A 16980-nucleotide genomic window follows, 5' to 3' on the forward strand; every position below is an offset into this window, starting at 1 on the left:
CTTATTATGTACAAGAAATTGCTAACAGGAAAAAAGAAAGAAAAGAAAAAAAATTGCTGTGCACTGCTGGAACATTCAAAGATGAGACAGTGTCTTGTAAGGAGAGGTTTCTTTGGTCCCAGAGTTTCATTGAGAAACAGCATTGTCACTTTCTTGGAGCAGTTGAGGTTGAAAGACATAATCTGAAGTTCTATGTGATCATTTTTCAGTTTTCTTAAAAAGAAACAAGAGAATTACCCTTAGCAGTTGCTATGACAACTGTGCCATAGCCTGGGAGAATTTTCTGTTAAACCCCCTCTCCTCCCAAGGTTAGAAGGTTAAATAAATTATTAAAATTTAAAAAAGTATTCTTTCTAAAGAGTGAGAAGAAGAGATGTAGATGATGGGAAGAAGGTAAATATATAGAAGAAAACTGACTTTCAAGGTATAGTTAAACAGCCTATGACTAGTAGTCCCAATCCCTAGGAATGGGAGTCAGCCCAGGTAAGGAAACCACATTGGCATCATTTGATGCTTCCAGAATTTGGAGTCTTACAGCAAACTTTCAAGGGAGCCACACCCTCAGGACTCTGAGGGTTTTTCAACTCAGACTTTGACAATCTCTCAGCAGATGTTAGGGCAGCCACCTACTTATTAGGAACCTATAAGGCAAGTAGAAATCGGGCAACATGATAAAACAACAAGAAATACTAATTGCTCACCATGTTCCAGGAACCTGGGCTAATTTTCTCTTATTCTTAAACAATGAGACTATGCCATTATTAATATTATTCTCATATTAAAGATGAGGAAACATCTATAAAATTTTTTCAAGATCAGATAGCTAGTATGTGGCAGGGCCAGAAGAACTTAGCTTTGACTTTGATACCCATATGAAGCCAAATTACTCGTTGTTTCTTGGGATAAAGGCCTATTTTTAGTGATTTCTTTGTCACATTTGTTGCTTCAAATTCAGTTTGGTTATGGGATAGGATTTAAATTTAATTAAAACTGAATTTTTTTATTTTGAAAAATGAGTAGAAAATGTTTTCCCTTGTCATTCACAGCTTCTATGTTTTAATGGATTTTATTAAGAATTTATAGGCAATTGAGAAAGATGTGGCTACCTCTGAGCACCCAATAGGCTACAGTGTTTTATTACATATTGGAAAATGAGAGATTAAGGCCATTCTTTGGCTTTTTAACTTCCAGTAGAGAGCAGCAAAATTGGACACTGAGGCTCCTAGACAAGGGGATTACTCTCTTTCCTGCGGTCTCAGGGCTGTGCTTCCTGTGGGTGTATTGTGGTAGATTCAGGTTTGATGAACATAGACAGGGAAGAGTTCATTAGAGACAGGTCGAGTTTTTCTCATTTTGAGTAAGGAAGGGTCTTTCAGCTCCTAAATAATGTTCTGGGGGAGACCTAGGCCAGGGGAGGTTTAAAAGAGTATGGAAGCAGGAGTCTTTTGTTATCCTCTGTATAGTGAGTACTTTGTAGATTTGTCTTATGCTTGGTAGAAGGCAGATGCTCTCTACATGTTTTATAAAATTAATAGAATACAAGAAGGGTAGGCTCGAATAAGGCAAGGTATATAGTAATCAGTGGGATGGGGAAATGATCTTTGAATTCTTCCTAAAATTGTCTGTCACTCTTCTTCTTTGCTACCACTTGGCGGTGTTCTTAGGCCACTGGACCTATTTGGGCTGGGACGAGCAGCAGAGTACGTAAGAATTTGAATTCCTTATAATTTTCTTGATCTTACCCTTTAATATGTTCTATCTGAACTATAAAGCTGGATATTCATGCATACAAACCTATATAACTTCATTCCCTTTCCCTCCCCTACTTAAATCTCAGGAGACGTTATCTGCCGAGAATGTTATATCCTTTTAGGCTGGTTTCTTGAAGACTGTGTGTGTATGATAAATTTTAAATCAAAGTCCCAGTTATAATCCTGACAGGATCTCCTGATTCTTCCCCAGAGACAAGTAGTACCATCAGCCTCTTTGTGTAGGAAACTTTCTTCTTTGTTCTCTTGACCAAGGAGTACAGTGACTGGAAGGAGAAGGTTTATTCTGGCGAGTTCATTGGTTTTGTGAAGCGAACAAGAGGCTGAGGACATGGTATGAATTTCCTTGAAGAAGCCCAGCTAGGCTGGAGGCCAGCTTTGTTCTAGAGGTTGGAGAGTGGGCAGCCAGTTCTTTCCAGCATGAGACACAGCCCAAGGCCGACATTAGTGGCTGTGTTATCCATCTGACGAAGGGGTTTGGTTGAGTCCCAGTGGTTAGGAGTCTACTAGATGCTAAGAGAGGCCAAATTTTGTCCTGTCACTAGAATTTCTCATGGAGTATGTACTTTCTATGATTCGAATCCTGGGTATTTCTATTGGAGAACTGCTCAAAAGTAGCCTGAGAGCTCAGATAACTTAAGCGTTTAACTTAAGTAGAAAAAAATAAGTCATGGAAAAAAAAGTTAGAATTCTCTTTTCCTTTTTTTCCTCTGGCAGTTAAAGTTTGAATTCTCTTTTCCTTTTTTTCCTCTGGCTACCTATACTCTGGATTTAGAGATAAGGACTCTATTGAGAGCACCGCACACCAGAGAGCCTCATTGTTCAGTATCTCATTCAATTTTGACTACCTACTCTGTGCCTGTGGACCATATTTGCCCCAGATTAGATTTCTTTCCCCAGTTTACTTTTCTATCACTCTCTTCCATATTGTTTTATGTAGTACCTTTTTTTCTGTTTCTCTCCTTTGTCTCACTTTACTTCCTATATTTCCTTTCTCCTGTTCCCTCCTACTTTTCATATTCTTTTCCTTCACTCACAACTTCTTTCAATAGACACTTATTTCTTAATATTTGCCCCTTATTTTTTTAGTATAGAAACGTTGTCAGCCTTTAGGAAATTTTGGGTATAATCCTCCCCTTAGCCTAGCAAAATTAAAAAGCAGAGCATATTCAAGAGTAATAGGTCAGATATAGTGAGAAATTAACAGTCCATCCATTAAGTTTCTGGATCTCTAGATCATGGGTTCTTATCTCTAGTTAGCTACCCTCTCCTGGCCTCATAATGAGTAGGATTGGCTATCACTGCTCCCTCTTTGGAGACTCAAGCTTTGTCCTCCGGATTATGTGCTAATACTTCTGCTGGAATTTAAGTAGGCTTTTTGGCTTTGTCTCCTTTGTTGCCTCTGCCCCCTCATCTGTATGCATAAATAATTCAGCACCAACTTTTTCCACACTTACTCCTTCTGTGGGTTCAGGGAGAATTAAGTCTGAAAGGCATACTGGTTTTTGTCCCTTGATTTCTAGTCTTCAGAACAGCAAATGCTGTCTAATGTAGAAGCCAAGAGGTCATTTCCCTATTACCTTCCATTTGTCCTCAAGTTTTATCATCTGTATCTGGATTTTTTTCTTCCTGGTTCATTAACTCCTTTTCATTTCCAGTGCATGGATACAGGTCCTTGTCTCCTTCATGAGAAATTGTAAAAGCCTAATCTTACAGTCTTCAAAAGGCTTCTGTTACCCACACTACTATCAAGATTTTTAAAAAATTACTAATACGAGGATTCCATAATCCACTAAAACTATCTCCATTTTGAGATGGTGAATGTCCCTTTTCCTCATTGTGAGCCAAATAGGAAATTGGCAAAAAAGGAAATATGTGAATTTGTAAATTAGGCATATGTGGGGATGGTGTCAGAAATGGCTTCCCTCTAAAACAATCTATAAAGCACTAGTTGAGCTCCCTTTCCAAGCACAGTGTTGCACATTTTTATTTTTGCTTGGAGCAAGATTTGTAACTGTATTCACTTAGTTCATCATTTAGTGCTGGCCTGAAAAGCAGAAATAATTCTATGACATTGTAGTTGCTGGTGTTAGATAAACGTGGCTGCATTGTCAGCAAGATCTCATTGGCAGTGCATGTGTTTTTTTCTTCTCTATCAGCCCATGCTTTAGATAGGAATTCTGAGCCCAGGGTGTAGGTGCTTGACAGGAATTGTTAGAAAAACCTGTGTTGCAGCAAGACAATAAGACAGCTGCTATTCTCAGCTACATCTAGAGCTTTTGGCTTGACTTATAAACCTTGGCTTTGACCTTCCTGATTTTCTGGAGCAGCTTCCTTTGTTGGACCTATTCGTTTGGTTCAGGCATGTATTATTGTAAAGCCTGAAAACACCAAGCCAACTTTAAACAACAATTTCTCTTTCCTCAGATATGGAAATTTTTTTTTTCTTTTCCCCCTTTTTGATAATAGTAGACCAGAATCTATTTATGACATTTAAAAACAGATTTTCATTAGGTAGAGAAGCAGATAGCTAGAGAAGCAGAATTCCAAAGAATTCTGGATTGGGAAAATGCAACTTGGAACTCCTTTAAGAATCAGTGCTAAAATTAAACCAAGCATTCTATCTTATCTGATAAGAAGAGAGACTTGTGGGTATTAATTGAGACAGTTCTGCATATGACTTTGAGGTCACTGGATTCATGAGCAGGTTACCTTGTTCTTGTTCTCAAGGTCCAGGCTTGTGGCTACCTGAATTAGAAGCAGAAAAAATTCTGAACAACTAAATAAAGCTGGGGTGCTTTGATTAACTGTGCTTATTCCACAGCTTCTGAAGATCCTGATAGTGCTGTTGATGACCGAGATAGTGACTATCGCAGTGAGACAAGCAACAGCATCCCACCTCCTTACCATACGACTTCTCAGCCCAATGCTTCTGTGCACCAGTTCCCTGTGCCTGTGCGATTGCCACAGCAGCTGATACTTGAAGGCAGTTTCCGGGACTCTTGCAATGACTCTGTACAAAGTTATGACCTCGATTACCCAGAGCGGCGGGCTCTCAGGTGGGTATTGGGAACAAAGCACTTTATTTTCCTAGTACACAGGTCCCAGAATGCTACTGACATCAAGGAATTGGGCTCTTTAACCTGGGGTGATAGTGGAAGTATAGTAGTAGGATGGGCCAAGTTACAGCCATTTTGCATGGATTCTTAGTCTTTTTTAATTTTCTACACATTCACATTTATACATTTCCACCAGAAGTATTTGTCTTTATGATCACCGATTCACAACTAGTGAGATCATGCCCACTTGGGGTGGATGGCTGGTAAAAACTTGCTCACTTCTTTGCCCAGCCCAGAGATTTCGATATACCCTTCATCAAGATTTAAAAAAAAGAAAATCACAGATGTTAAATGTTTGGATAATCCTTCCTACCTAAATATTTCCCTGGGAACTTACAGAAGAAAACCAATATGATTTCTTCATAATAGATCAGTACTTTTGCTGGAACTTGAAAAAATTTTTATTTTACTAATTTCTTAAATATATAAAACATTTACATGGTTAAAAAAATGTTAAGGTACAATACAGCACACAGCAAAGAATCTCCTATCCACACCTTTTGTCCTCCTTTACCTTCTCCCCTTCCTCTCTCCTACTTCTTCTACCACCCTTATTTGTTTCTTATATATCTTTCCATAGACAGTTGTCATATATTTATGAGTATAAAAGCAAATACGTAAATATATGCTCCTCTGCCTCCCTAACTTTAAAAAAAATTTAAAGAGAAATAATACAATGAACACCCATATTCATGTTGCTTAGATTCACCAGTTGTGTTAACATTCTGCCACATTTACTTTATCTCTTTCTCTCTAATACAAATTAATAAACACGTACTTTATTCCTGAACCATTTGAGAGCAAGTTGCAGATACTATGTTACTTCACCAGGAAGTACTTTCACATATGACTCTTAGGAAAAAGGACTTTCTCTTACATAACCTCAACATTATGATCATACTCAAATTTAATAATATAATATCTATAGACCATATTTAAATTTCTCCAGTTGTTTCAGTAATGTTCTGTGTGCGCGTGTATATATATATTTTTTTCCTTTTTGATTCAGGATCTAATCAGTGATCATGGTGTAATACATTTGATTTTCCTGTTTCTTTAGTCTCTTATAATCTAACAAAATTTCCTTTTTGGGGGCGAGGGGTTCTTTTAAGACACTAACATTTTTTGAAGAGTCCAGGCCAGTTATTTTGCAAATGCCCCTTAATTTGGTTTTGTCTAATTGTTTCTTTATGTTTAGAGTCAGGGTAAACAGTTTTGGCAAAAACACTAAGTAAGTGATGTTTCCTTCACAGTGCATCAGCAAGCATATAAAGTTACTTTGTCTCGTTATTGGTGATGTTTAGTGTGATCTCTTGTTTAAGAAATCTGGCATATACCAATTTTTCCAATGTAAAGTTACCTTTCCCCTTTGCACTTAAGGATATCTGAGGGGATACCTGAGAGTGTGTCAATATTCTCTTTCCCAATAACCTTTAACCGATTGATTTTAGCATCCATTAATGATCCTTTCCTGAATCAATTATTTCATTAGTTGGAGGTTAGTTTTTAAAATTCACCATACTTTAGACTGATCTCATTTTTTTGCCCATCGTAACAAATTGATGAATATTTATGCTAAGCCTCAGATGATGGTCTATCTGCTAGATATCATGCTGTCTCAGTTTACTATCTATCATCACTAAGTATATTTTTAATGAATTTTTTTCATATACCAACCTATTGACCAACACGTAGAATTCTCAGCCTTCTTAATCTGATTCTAAAAGGAAAGATGCCAGGAATCCTACTATAGTTGGTCTCTACTCTTTGCTGGTTTGTTAATTATATATTTGCATATTTTATTCATTGGATTTTAGCTGTTTATATTGTCCTACTTTAAGAAAAAACATAATAGTTAAAAAAAAAAAAGAGCTTTTGGCTCTTTCCCCTCCGTATTTGCAAGCATTAGATGTGCAGGCCAGCAGTAATCGTGGCACATCAACCTAAATGACTACATACTCTGCTGGACAACTGCAGTTTACCTAATCATTATCCTGTTATTTTCCTGGACTACAGCTATAATAAATAACACTTAGAGGAGCATCAGTGATGTACTTTAATTTGCAAATTTTTTTCCTAAAATGAGTCCAGAATAATGGAAATATATGTAAGTTATGTAAAAATACATAATTTGAGGTTTGACGGTAGAGTTGGACTTTGTTAGATATTATATAGCTAAAGCATCTAGTGTTAAGAGGTGTCACGAGAATGTCAGTCTCACTCTTGAAGACTTTTAGTTTCTAAGTGACCACTTTGATCTTGTTTCTGTTTTCTAAATAAATACTATTGGATGTTAGATCTGTAAAAGAACACATTGAGATGGCAAGCTCCTAGTCTGCAGGCCCTCTCTAAACTAACTGAAAGAAAGGTCAGCTGTCTTCTGTATTCATTGACTTAAGTTGGACATGTGGCTTCTGATGTAATCAGTAGAGCGAAAGATTTTCATTTTACTATAATCCTCAATACATATAGTCTTAGATTTTACAAACAGCAAATTTTAACGCTTTAGATAATTTGCCCTTTTTGGTACTGTAACAAGGTTTGACCTCTGATAGTCAAGATTTTTATAATGTATAAATTTTTTCTTTTAAAAGAAATATGTTTGACCCTATTCTTGGCTACTGCTTCAAATATAACTTCTAGCAAGTTAACAGTTTGGCTGCTTTTCAGACTCAAATTCATCATCCAATTTAGAGTTCTTGAAATCCCTTGATATATTTTCATGGAACACTTAACAGTTCTAAACTTTGGCATTGTAAATACATTCTAAATATTGATGAAACATGTTCATTTTGTTTGTTTATTTCTTAAAAAATGAAAGGATCCTTAAAAGCTCGTGGTAGCAAGTGAAGTATTTTAAAATAGTTGTTATAGCTGTTCTTTTTCTGATGTGGAAAATACTATTTGACTACATTGCTATGATAATAATTTAAGAATATGTGAATTTCATTATATTTTTTCAGTCTGAATGGTTTTTATCAAATTGACAATTTTACTAATTCTAGTTTTCTCATTGAATGTGCACTAAATCTTATATTTGTTTTTCCTTTTCCCTGTTTTTCCTTTTTTCTTTGCCTTACTGTTCCTTCACTTTTATCCTGTTATATCAGACAAGGCTTGCAGGCTAAAAATGACAGAATTAGAATTATTTCAGCTTTCTCTGATGTTGACTATGAAGAACAAGAAGGTATATATGAGGAGATAGAGGGGAAAATATCACAAGAGTTTATAGAAAACAGTAACATAAAAGAAGCAGAGGTAAAAGAAATTAGAACTCTTTCAAAAAGTGATAAGTACTGTAGCAAACAAGTACAACCAAAGCACAAGAATTGGAAAAAGAAACCATCTCAAAGCCAAGAAACAGATTTCTCTACTGCTTTTAATTTTGACACATCTGTTTGCTCTAGATATCCTCAGAAATATGATACAATAGATAGGAGAAGGAAAAAGAAACCCTTATATAGTCATTTTGAAGACAGCAAAAGAAGACAATATAATGATAGGTTAGGAACTAAGACTGACTTCAAAAGTACATATTCTAATAGTGAAAACTGTAACTGTTGCCACATTGAAAAGAAGAAACAAAATTACTCAGTTTTGCACCCTTACAAAAATGGATTTGTGGTCAAGAGTGGCACGTGGCAAACTAATTTGGAAAGTCATGGTTATGATCTTCCTGGTTCTTTTAAGAACTGTGAAAAGTCATCTGGCTTAAATCAGAATGTCACTAATTTCATTCCATTGGATATTCTTGGAGATTCTCCTAGCAGTACTTCTGATGAACTTCTGGATTCCCCTTCTTCTGATAAGCAGGAAGGGTTACTATTACCAACATGCCATCCATCCAATGCACATCATAGTGGAGGCTTTCCTAAAAAATATTATGTAGCAAATCCAGCATTTCCATTACAAAGGATGAATTGTGAGGCAAACACACTTAGAGATCTGTCTGGGTGCCCCAGGGAAGAGATAACCCTTTCTTCTGTCGAGGAACCCAAGGAGGACTATATTGATACAATGGATGAGCTTCAGTGTTTTGTAGAAACAGTGTCAGAATATTTAGCAGAGAAAGAAGAGGAGATTAATAAATTTGGTTCCCTTTCAAAAACTAAAAAAACACCTGAACACAGTAGTACTGTTGATAGTGCAGAAGAGAAAGTGCCTGGGGATCAAATACCACCTATAACTATTGTCAAGAATGACAAGGACAAGGCCATCTCTTTCCCTGAACTGAATGGAGTGAAATGTGCTGTTGGTTCTTTGTTCACTTCACTCACAGAAAAGGTGGGCTCAGGCAGAAGGCATCTAACCACCTCTGTGGAAAAATTAGTTTCTTTTGTTCCAGAGAAAACAGATACTTTTAATCAAATAGAGACAATTAATTCGGGATCTAAACCCAGAGCCAAGTCAGTATTGGAGAAGAAGGATCTTTCCATTCAATCTTCATTATCTTCTCAAATAGTTGATAATAAGGATTTTGACAAACATGACAAAACCTCTGAAAATGAGCACACAGGCAGTAAAAGCGAAAGTTTAAGCTTTCAGGATGCAACAGAAACTATTGGAATTGACTCAGCTCCACAGAGCCAGAGTTCAGTTATAAAGTCTGTTTTCAGCATGCTGACTCCATTAAAGATCTTTTTGGAAAAGGACGAAACCAAAAAAGATGATGATAAGCACAAGCCAACAAGAAAGGAAAGCTTTGTTGGGTGTGGTTCAGAGTCAGATCAAAGGGAAGACACCCTTGGCAATGACAGTAGCATCTGCACTTTAGATAGGGGTAATGGAGAAACTACAGGCTTGTCCCAAATGCCCACAAGTGAAGATTTGTTGTCTTCTCAAGTGGCCAATGAGCCTTCCAACTTAGCTAGTTCTGCATGTAAGAAAGATGATATTGAGAGTCTGTTGGAAAGAAAACCCTATACAGACCTGTCTTTGTTACCAGATGAACCAAAAATATGTGCCAAAAGTACTCTAGAACATCCTTATGTAGCTGGCAGTAGAACTGCAAAGAAAGAGGTGGCTTTGAAGCCATTAGAGGGGGACAAAGTTACTGGTGATGATGATTTCCTTGAGCCACTCAGAAAATCCTTTAGCCAGTTTTTGCTCACTTCTGCAACCTGTTCAGAGGAAACTTTGTCAGAAGGTAAGAAAACTCACCAGTTGGAAGAAGATGGATGGAGAAGGGGCCTTAAGAAAGATGGACATTCCTTTCCCTTTAGTGGGAAACTACATATTCCATTTTTAAAAAATCTTGGTCATTCTGAAAAACAGGAGGATTTAAGAGAGAAAGGAAGCGTTTTTCCTTTGTTTAAATTTCCTTTCACTGACAGCCATGTCACTATCAATGACCAGAGTTTTCATGGCTCAGAAGTAGCCATTGATGAAGAGATCCAAAGAAACTGCCACAAAAATGCCACACTTAGTTCAGTAAAATCTAGTTCTCTTCCAAATATTCATAATAATCTAGGGAAACTTAATGATACAGAGACATTTAATAAGAATGGCCAAATAAATTGTCCTGAAAATGCCACACTCAATAAAATAAAGTCTGATTCAGTTCCAGATATTAATGATGATCTTGGGAAATTTGGGAGTAAAGAGGAATTAAATTCAAGTGACCACATAGCAGTAGAGAACTGTGAAAAAGATACTTTTGTCATCCCTGGAGTTGTACCCAAAGAACACATAGCTTCTGATTCTTCAGGAGAAAGTAAGACTCTTGAACAAGTGACATCTTTAACAGTATCAGACTCTTCATCAACATTGACTTCTACCATTTCAAAATCCACCTTGGTTAATGAAATTAGTGAAGACAAACTTATAGATAAAGCTTCCAAGAAAAGAACCCAAGGAGGCCTCCTTTCTGGCCTGTTTAACAGCTTCTCTTCTCTTGAAAACTTGTCTAGTCCACAAGAATTAAATTTGAAAAATGATGACTCTCATCACAGGAATAATACTCCAAGCTTACTCTCTGGAATATTTAACTTGATATCCAATAGCAGTATGACTGATTGTAAACCAGATGAAGCAAAGTCCATGTCTTTAGTTGACAGGAAGAATTCGAGTGGAAATAAGCATTTATCCGTGGATGAGATTTCTGATACTTCATGTGTGACTTCTGAGAAGCAGAGGAACCATTTTGAAAAACAAGAAACTTCTAGCTTCATAAAAAGTTTCTTATCTTTACCTAAAGAAAACATACCAGTATCTGATGCTAGGGTTGATAATCATCTTTGCCCTTCTACATGGAAAAACCAGCAATGTGAAAAACATTGCCCCTCTTCTGAGGACAGTGTACTTCACTGTGCTCCAAGCACTCAGCAGGACCTCTTAGAGAAATCTTTGGCTAAGAGGCCAACACAACACCATGTTCTTGAGGCAAACCTATATGAAAATTCAAATGAGTTAAATCTACCTATACCAAATACTAACATTCTTAATAAATCAAACCACCATCAAGCTTTCAAAGAGATGAACAATCATTTTTGTTATGAATGGGAATCTGATATAAAAGATTTCTCTAAAAATTCCAGGAAACTTCAGCCAGTTTATTATATGTTGAATCAAAATATATTTTCATCAGCTGATGTTTTTTTGTGGCCTGACTCAGAAAACCCAGCAATAAGTTTTTGCCAAAAAGATCAAAATGCAAATATCTTGGAGTGGAGAACAAATTCACACAGTGTCATTTGGTGTGACTTACCATATGAATCATTTGACCAGTTTGCATTTAGTGAAGATTACTTATTAAGAGGTGATATGTGGGCAGCTAACTCATTATATGGAAATTCTTGTCATCTTCCAATTAATGAGACTAAGAATTCACTAGAAGAATTGCCCATTGACTTAAGTTGTTCTTCAAGTTATGAGACGACTACATGCCCAGTAGTTGATCACGACTCATTAAGAATGGATGAAAACTTTGTTTTATCAGGTGTTGGTTATGAATACCAGGAATGGTTGTCATGTCTTGAAAATGGAATGTGGTGGCCATCAGAGGATGGAGAGTATGGATATTATATGTTCCATGATGGTCAATATATCTATTCTCTTCTTACTGATTCTACTGGGCAGTATGCCTATTTATTTATACCTGATTGTTCTTATCAAGAGTATTCGAATTGTGATTTACAGACAAATAATCTATCAAGTATTATATTGAATGACAGCATTATTTCTGCTGGTAACAGTTTTGAAGTGCTTGGCAAAGAAGATGAATGGTATGTTGAAGAGGAACCAGTTGATTACCCTCTTGATTTATCTATAGTTTTGCCAAGAAGGGAGGGACCAAAGTATCTAAATTTGGGAACCTTTTCGGAAGTACTGGAAGAGTCAAGTTATGGCCAAAAGGATCAGCCATTAGATTTTTCAGGCTATAATTCTCAAACATTTAAAGCAGATTTTGGATCTTTTGAAGAAAGGCCTCATGGTTCTGAAGACTTGGAATGTACGTTGGATCTCAGAAATCAGCCCCAAAGTATTGGTAATCATGAGTTAAATAAAAATCAAATTATAGAAGGAGATAAGTACCGGCCTGTAATTAAGGATTCATTAGTTCACCTTTCCAGTTTTCATTGGCTTCAGTCTTCTGAAGAAGGTACCTCTTTGGTTCATTTTGAGAATATGACTGACAGCCCACAGCAAACAGAAGAGATGTCATCATTGAACAAAGTGACTTCATTATTTTCTGCTTTGGGTGCTCTGGTTGGAAGCACTTTGAGTTTTGATAAGAGTGAATCTTTAGAGTCTTTGGCCACGAAGAAAAAGGATCAGCAGTCAAACATAGCAGAGCCCACAAATGATAGTCTTCAGTCATTAATCTTGAGTAAGCAACCAGAGAGTAACTCCAAAAATGTGAAGGGAAGTCTTGTTAAGAAGGACTCAGAAAGACAAATAGAATCCAATGCTCAGCAACCAGAATTTACTAAAAATGTGAAGCAAGAATTCCCTTTAAATAAAAGCACTCATACGAAAAAGCAAAGTTTGTTGAAATCTGTTTTCGAGGTAAGCCAAACAATTCCTCAGGCTAAATTAGATATAGAAGATGATGAAATCATCGCAGCTGACTCTGTTTCAGTTCCTGTCGCATCACAGTTTAGTAAGGATGAACACAAGAATCGTGAGCTTCCCCAAGACCAGTCTTCCACAGAGGCTGAGAGAACAATTTTTAAAAGTGCATTGAAATTCTTTGGTCGGGGAGAAGACTCTTCAGTAAGTGCAACAGCAAATGAAAAACAGGCATCTGGATTTTTGAACCTCTTTAAAACCCAGGTGAATAAAGAAGGATCACCAGACTTAGAAAAGAATGGTGATAAAAATAGAAAGATAACATCTCAGGAAAAGAATGAATCTTCTAGTGTTTCAAATTTTTTTGGTACCCTTGGAGATTTCTTTAAAACCAATGTATCTCTTACACAGACAACTGAAAATATGTCTGTTTCTTCAGTGACTAATAAGAATGAGGTCAAGTCAAGTCCTAATCCCACACAGCTAACTAGTCAGGATATTAGGAACGTTCCTGCTGTACCAGTTTCCTCTAAAGGGAAGGTTCGAGTTAGAAGTCTGAATAAGCAGACTACTATTGATGATAGCGAGCTAAAGGAACCATCAACTAGGGAGATCCAGGGTGATAATTTGACTGAAAAAGAGATACTCTCCAGAGACCACCTAATCCAGCAGTCACCAAATCCATCCTTGTCAGCAAGTTGTCTCACCGAGTCTTCAAGAGATTCCTCAGTTGAAACTAGTGGTGTGTCTACAGTGACAGAAGTTTCAAGAAGTAATAAAATATCTTCTGATATTCTGAGCAGAAGCAATTCAAATGAACAAAATAATTTTTCTGACAAAGACTGGAGTTTTTCAACTGCCACAACACCTTCATCCCATTCATCCCATTCATCCCATTCAGAGTTGCCAAACAGAAAGAGTATATTTTCTTTCCTGACTAGATCTGAAAAATCTGAGAACAGAGCCTCTGATACTCTACCAAGGACCAAATCTCAAGCAGAAGGGCTATTCACACGTCCTTCCTTTTTTCCCATTACTAGTTCAAGCATCAAGAAGGATACCTCTCATAATAGATCCTTTAGTTTCTTTGGCTTGTCCTTTTTGGATGAAAAACAGCAGAATCCTGGGGGAAAACACAGCCTTTCAACTGTTGCTCCAGTGACTGCCCAGCCCTATAAGAATCCCAGTGTTTTTGTAGACATGGGTGGCCCAATGACTACAGAAGGTTCCAATGGCAATAGAGATAGCATGGTCCAGGAGGTAGTTCATGAACAGAAAATGGCTTCTTGTGTTTCCATTAGCAATACCATTGAAGTTACATCCCTTGAAGATGAGCTCAGTGTAGGGAAGGACTGTCAGGGAAAACTTGGTTCCAGTAATGGAGCAGGGGTATCTTTAGCAGATTTCCAGATGAATCAGCTACAAAAAGACATTGTACCTCATTCACTAGGGTTTCAGACACAGACCGAAACACTTCTCATTGGTCTGGACACCCAGGGGGTAGCTCCTCATGAAGAGGAGGATTTCATACAGGAAGCCTTCCCCAGTGGCTCACTGACCAAGTCTTTTTCACATGATAGCCATTTGATTGAAAAGCTCAACAATTTAGACACTTGTACTAACCACCATCAGAATGAAAGATTTGCTAGTGACTCATTGAACTTGCCATTAGAAAAGGCCCCTGATGAGGTTTTAACACAGACCCTGGAGCCAGCTTCTTCCTCTGCAGAGCCAGGGTGTGCAGGGCACCTCCAGAGTCGAGACACAGATAAAGAGGAAGACAGATCAGTGTTGGGCTCTTCAGTAGAAATGCTTTCAGGTTTTGTGACCAAAGTGAAATCTTTCTCTGGGAGCTTAATTGAACCTCCCAAAACCTTTTCTGGATTTTTCTCTTCTCCTAAACCTGCAAAGAAAAACTCCTTTTTCTCTTTCTCTTCTGGTGCATCATCTCAGCCACTCAAAGGTGAGTTATTTGGAATTTTCAAAAGTCCCAAACCAGAGGCATACAAACAAGAATCACCTACCTTAGCTACTGCATGGCTTCAAAATGGTAGTTCCGGAGATGCTGTAGGATCAGTACCTCCAGAAAATATGTGGAGAGAAGCTGCTTCTGCAGCATTCAATTCAGAATCTATTCTCAGTGGCTGTAGAATGACTGTGGTTAGTACAAAATCAGACTTGGAGACCGTGACAGATGATCCTAAACTAACAACTAAAATGGAAAACAATACTATTCCTGATAATACTTTGACAGATGATTCTAAACTAATGACTGAAATGGAAAACAGTAATATTCCTGACAATACCTTGACAGATGATCCTAAACTAACAACTGAAATGGAAAACAGTAATATTCCTGACAATATTCCAGAACCCCAGCATTCTGAAACAGTTGAAGCTGCATCTTCTATCTCAGGGGATGATACTGGGCAGAGAGTATTGTCTTTGAGTGATGAAGGAGACATGGGGATGTTGCAGGGCACAGACACAGAGACATCATTCGAGGCAGAGCATATTTCATTGCCAACACAGTTGTATCCAGATCCAACCTGGATTGCCAAAGAGCTTCCTCCTCCAATTCAGCCATCTATTCCTCTTGATCCAAAGCCAGCTATGCAATCTGCTTCCATAAACCAAGATTTCTTGGAGCTACAGGGAACCAGTTCACTAGAAACCAATACTACTACACAGTTCAATAAGGCAAGTTCACTTGGCCAGAGTGCCACACTGGAAACCCAAGGGTCCCTTTCTCACCCTCTGCTGGAGGAACCTGTTCTTTGTGCTAAAGAAAGTTATGGAATATTTGATGCCCAGAAAGATCCACCTGCAGCCCCTCAGGAAACAGAGCAGCCAAGACCACATTTTGAGATCCCAAACATGACCAGCTGGCCGAAGCTTCGTTTCCCATCCTCTGCTACTGACTATGGGAAACCACTGAGCTCTTTCTTTTCCCCACCTTCTTCCTTTGGCAATAGAGCAGCAGAGACTGGTTTAGTGTCTGGTTTTAAGAAGTTGTCAACTCTATTTGAAGGAGATAATGAAGGGAAAGGAAGTGTAGTAGCAAGTGATTCCAAACTAAGGTTTGGAAAGAAGCTGGATCTTTTATTCCCTTGGCCAAAAGAAAACAAAGGGGGCCCTGAACAAGTGCCTGCAGAATCCTCCTCTCCAGTTTTGGTTATCAGCGGTGATCAGGACCTTAACTCCAGTGGGGCTGATGAAACTTTGGAATCTTCTCCAGTGTCTGGGGTCAGTGCTGAGCCAGCTAAGGTCTTGCCTCAGCCCCCTGCAGCCCCTGAGCTACTGGAGGTCAAGCCAGGTATGTGTACTCATGGACTTTCAGGGCCTGGAGAAATGGAAAACCAGCAAGAAACTCCACCATTTGCAGAACACTGGAGTACCAGAGGCAACCTCTCTGGCTCCACCTGTCCTTCAGGGAGTCTTGAGGAGCACTGCACTGTCTCCGAGCTACTTCACCAGCCAGAAACACAAGAAGAAGAGGCGGTGCTTGCTAACACTGACTCTGTTTCAAATGTAAAGCAGCCAGTTACTCTGCATGGCATCACGGAACCAAAGATCAACAAAAGGCCTGTTCTCAACTAAAGCATCATAAATGATTTTAAGGAATTGGCCATTTATGATGCAATGACTTAGTGATAGATTAGTCATAGCCTGCTTTTTATCCTTTCTGTGTCTTTCCTAGCACCTGAGCTTCATGTTAAGTAGAGGTTAAGTAACAAGAAATAATGTGTGGGTCTTTTCATTCTCTCCCTTCTCTCTAGTGCCAAATATAATTTATTTATTGGAACAAGGAGCTCCCTGCTGAAAGGAAAGATTGGGTCCTGAGATTTACTCACTCTGGTTTGCTCTGCCTTATGTAACATGAAATGGAGAAGGGAGGGCAGGAAGAGGCAGCAAGTAGTTGAGTGGCAAATATTAATTGCAGCCACATGGTAGGCTTTCTTGGGCCTTCAGCACTTATACATGTAATAGTTGGAGAGACACCCACTTTGCTTTTCCACGTCTTCTAAGATGCTTTCTCCAGTGGCAGTGAGGGTATTAAGTAAAATACAGAGTGCAAAGGA

At 38.1% G+C, this 16980-nt stretch overlaps 1 protein-coding gene across 1 annotated transcript in view; it reads left to right on the forward strand.

The window, feature by feature from the left end:
* The window catches only part of UNC13B (unc-13 homolog B), a 139620-nt gene that overhangs the window by 43896 nt on the left and 78744 nt on the right, over positions 1 to 16980 (forward strand). The window contains exon 6 of the mRNA XM_023524062.1: positions 4594 to 4828. Coding sequence (XP_023379830.1) covers positions 4594 to 4828 — 235 coding nt within the window. The remainder of the gene's footprint in view (positions 1 to 4593; positions 4829 to 16980) is intronic.

This window comes from Pteropus vampyrus, unplaced genomic scaffold (genome assembly GCF_000151845.1).
Source record: "Pteropus vampyrus isolate Shadow unplaced genomic scaffold, Pvam_2.0 Scaffold436, whole genome shotgun sequence".
NCBI classification, from domain to species: domain Eukaryota; kingdom Metazoa; phylum Chordata; class Mammalia; order Chiroptera; family Pteropodidae; genus Pteropus; species Pteropus vampyrus.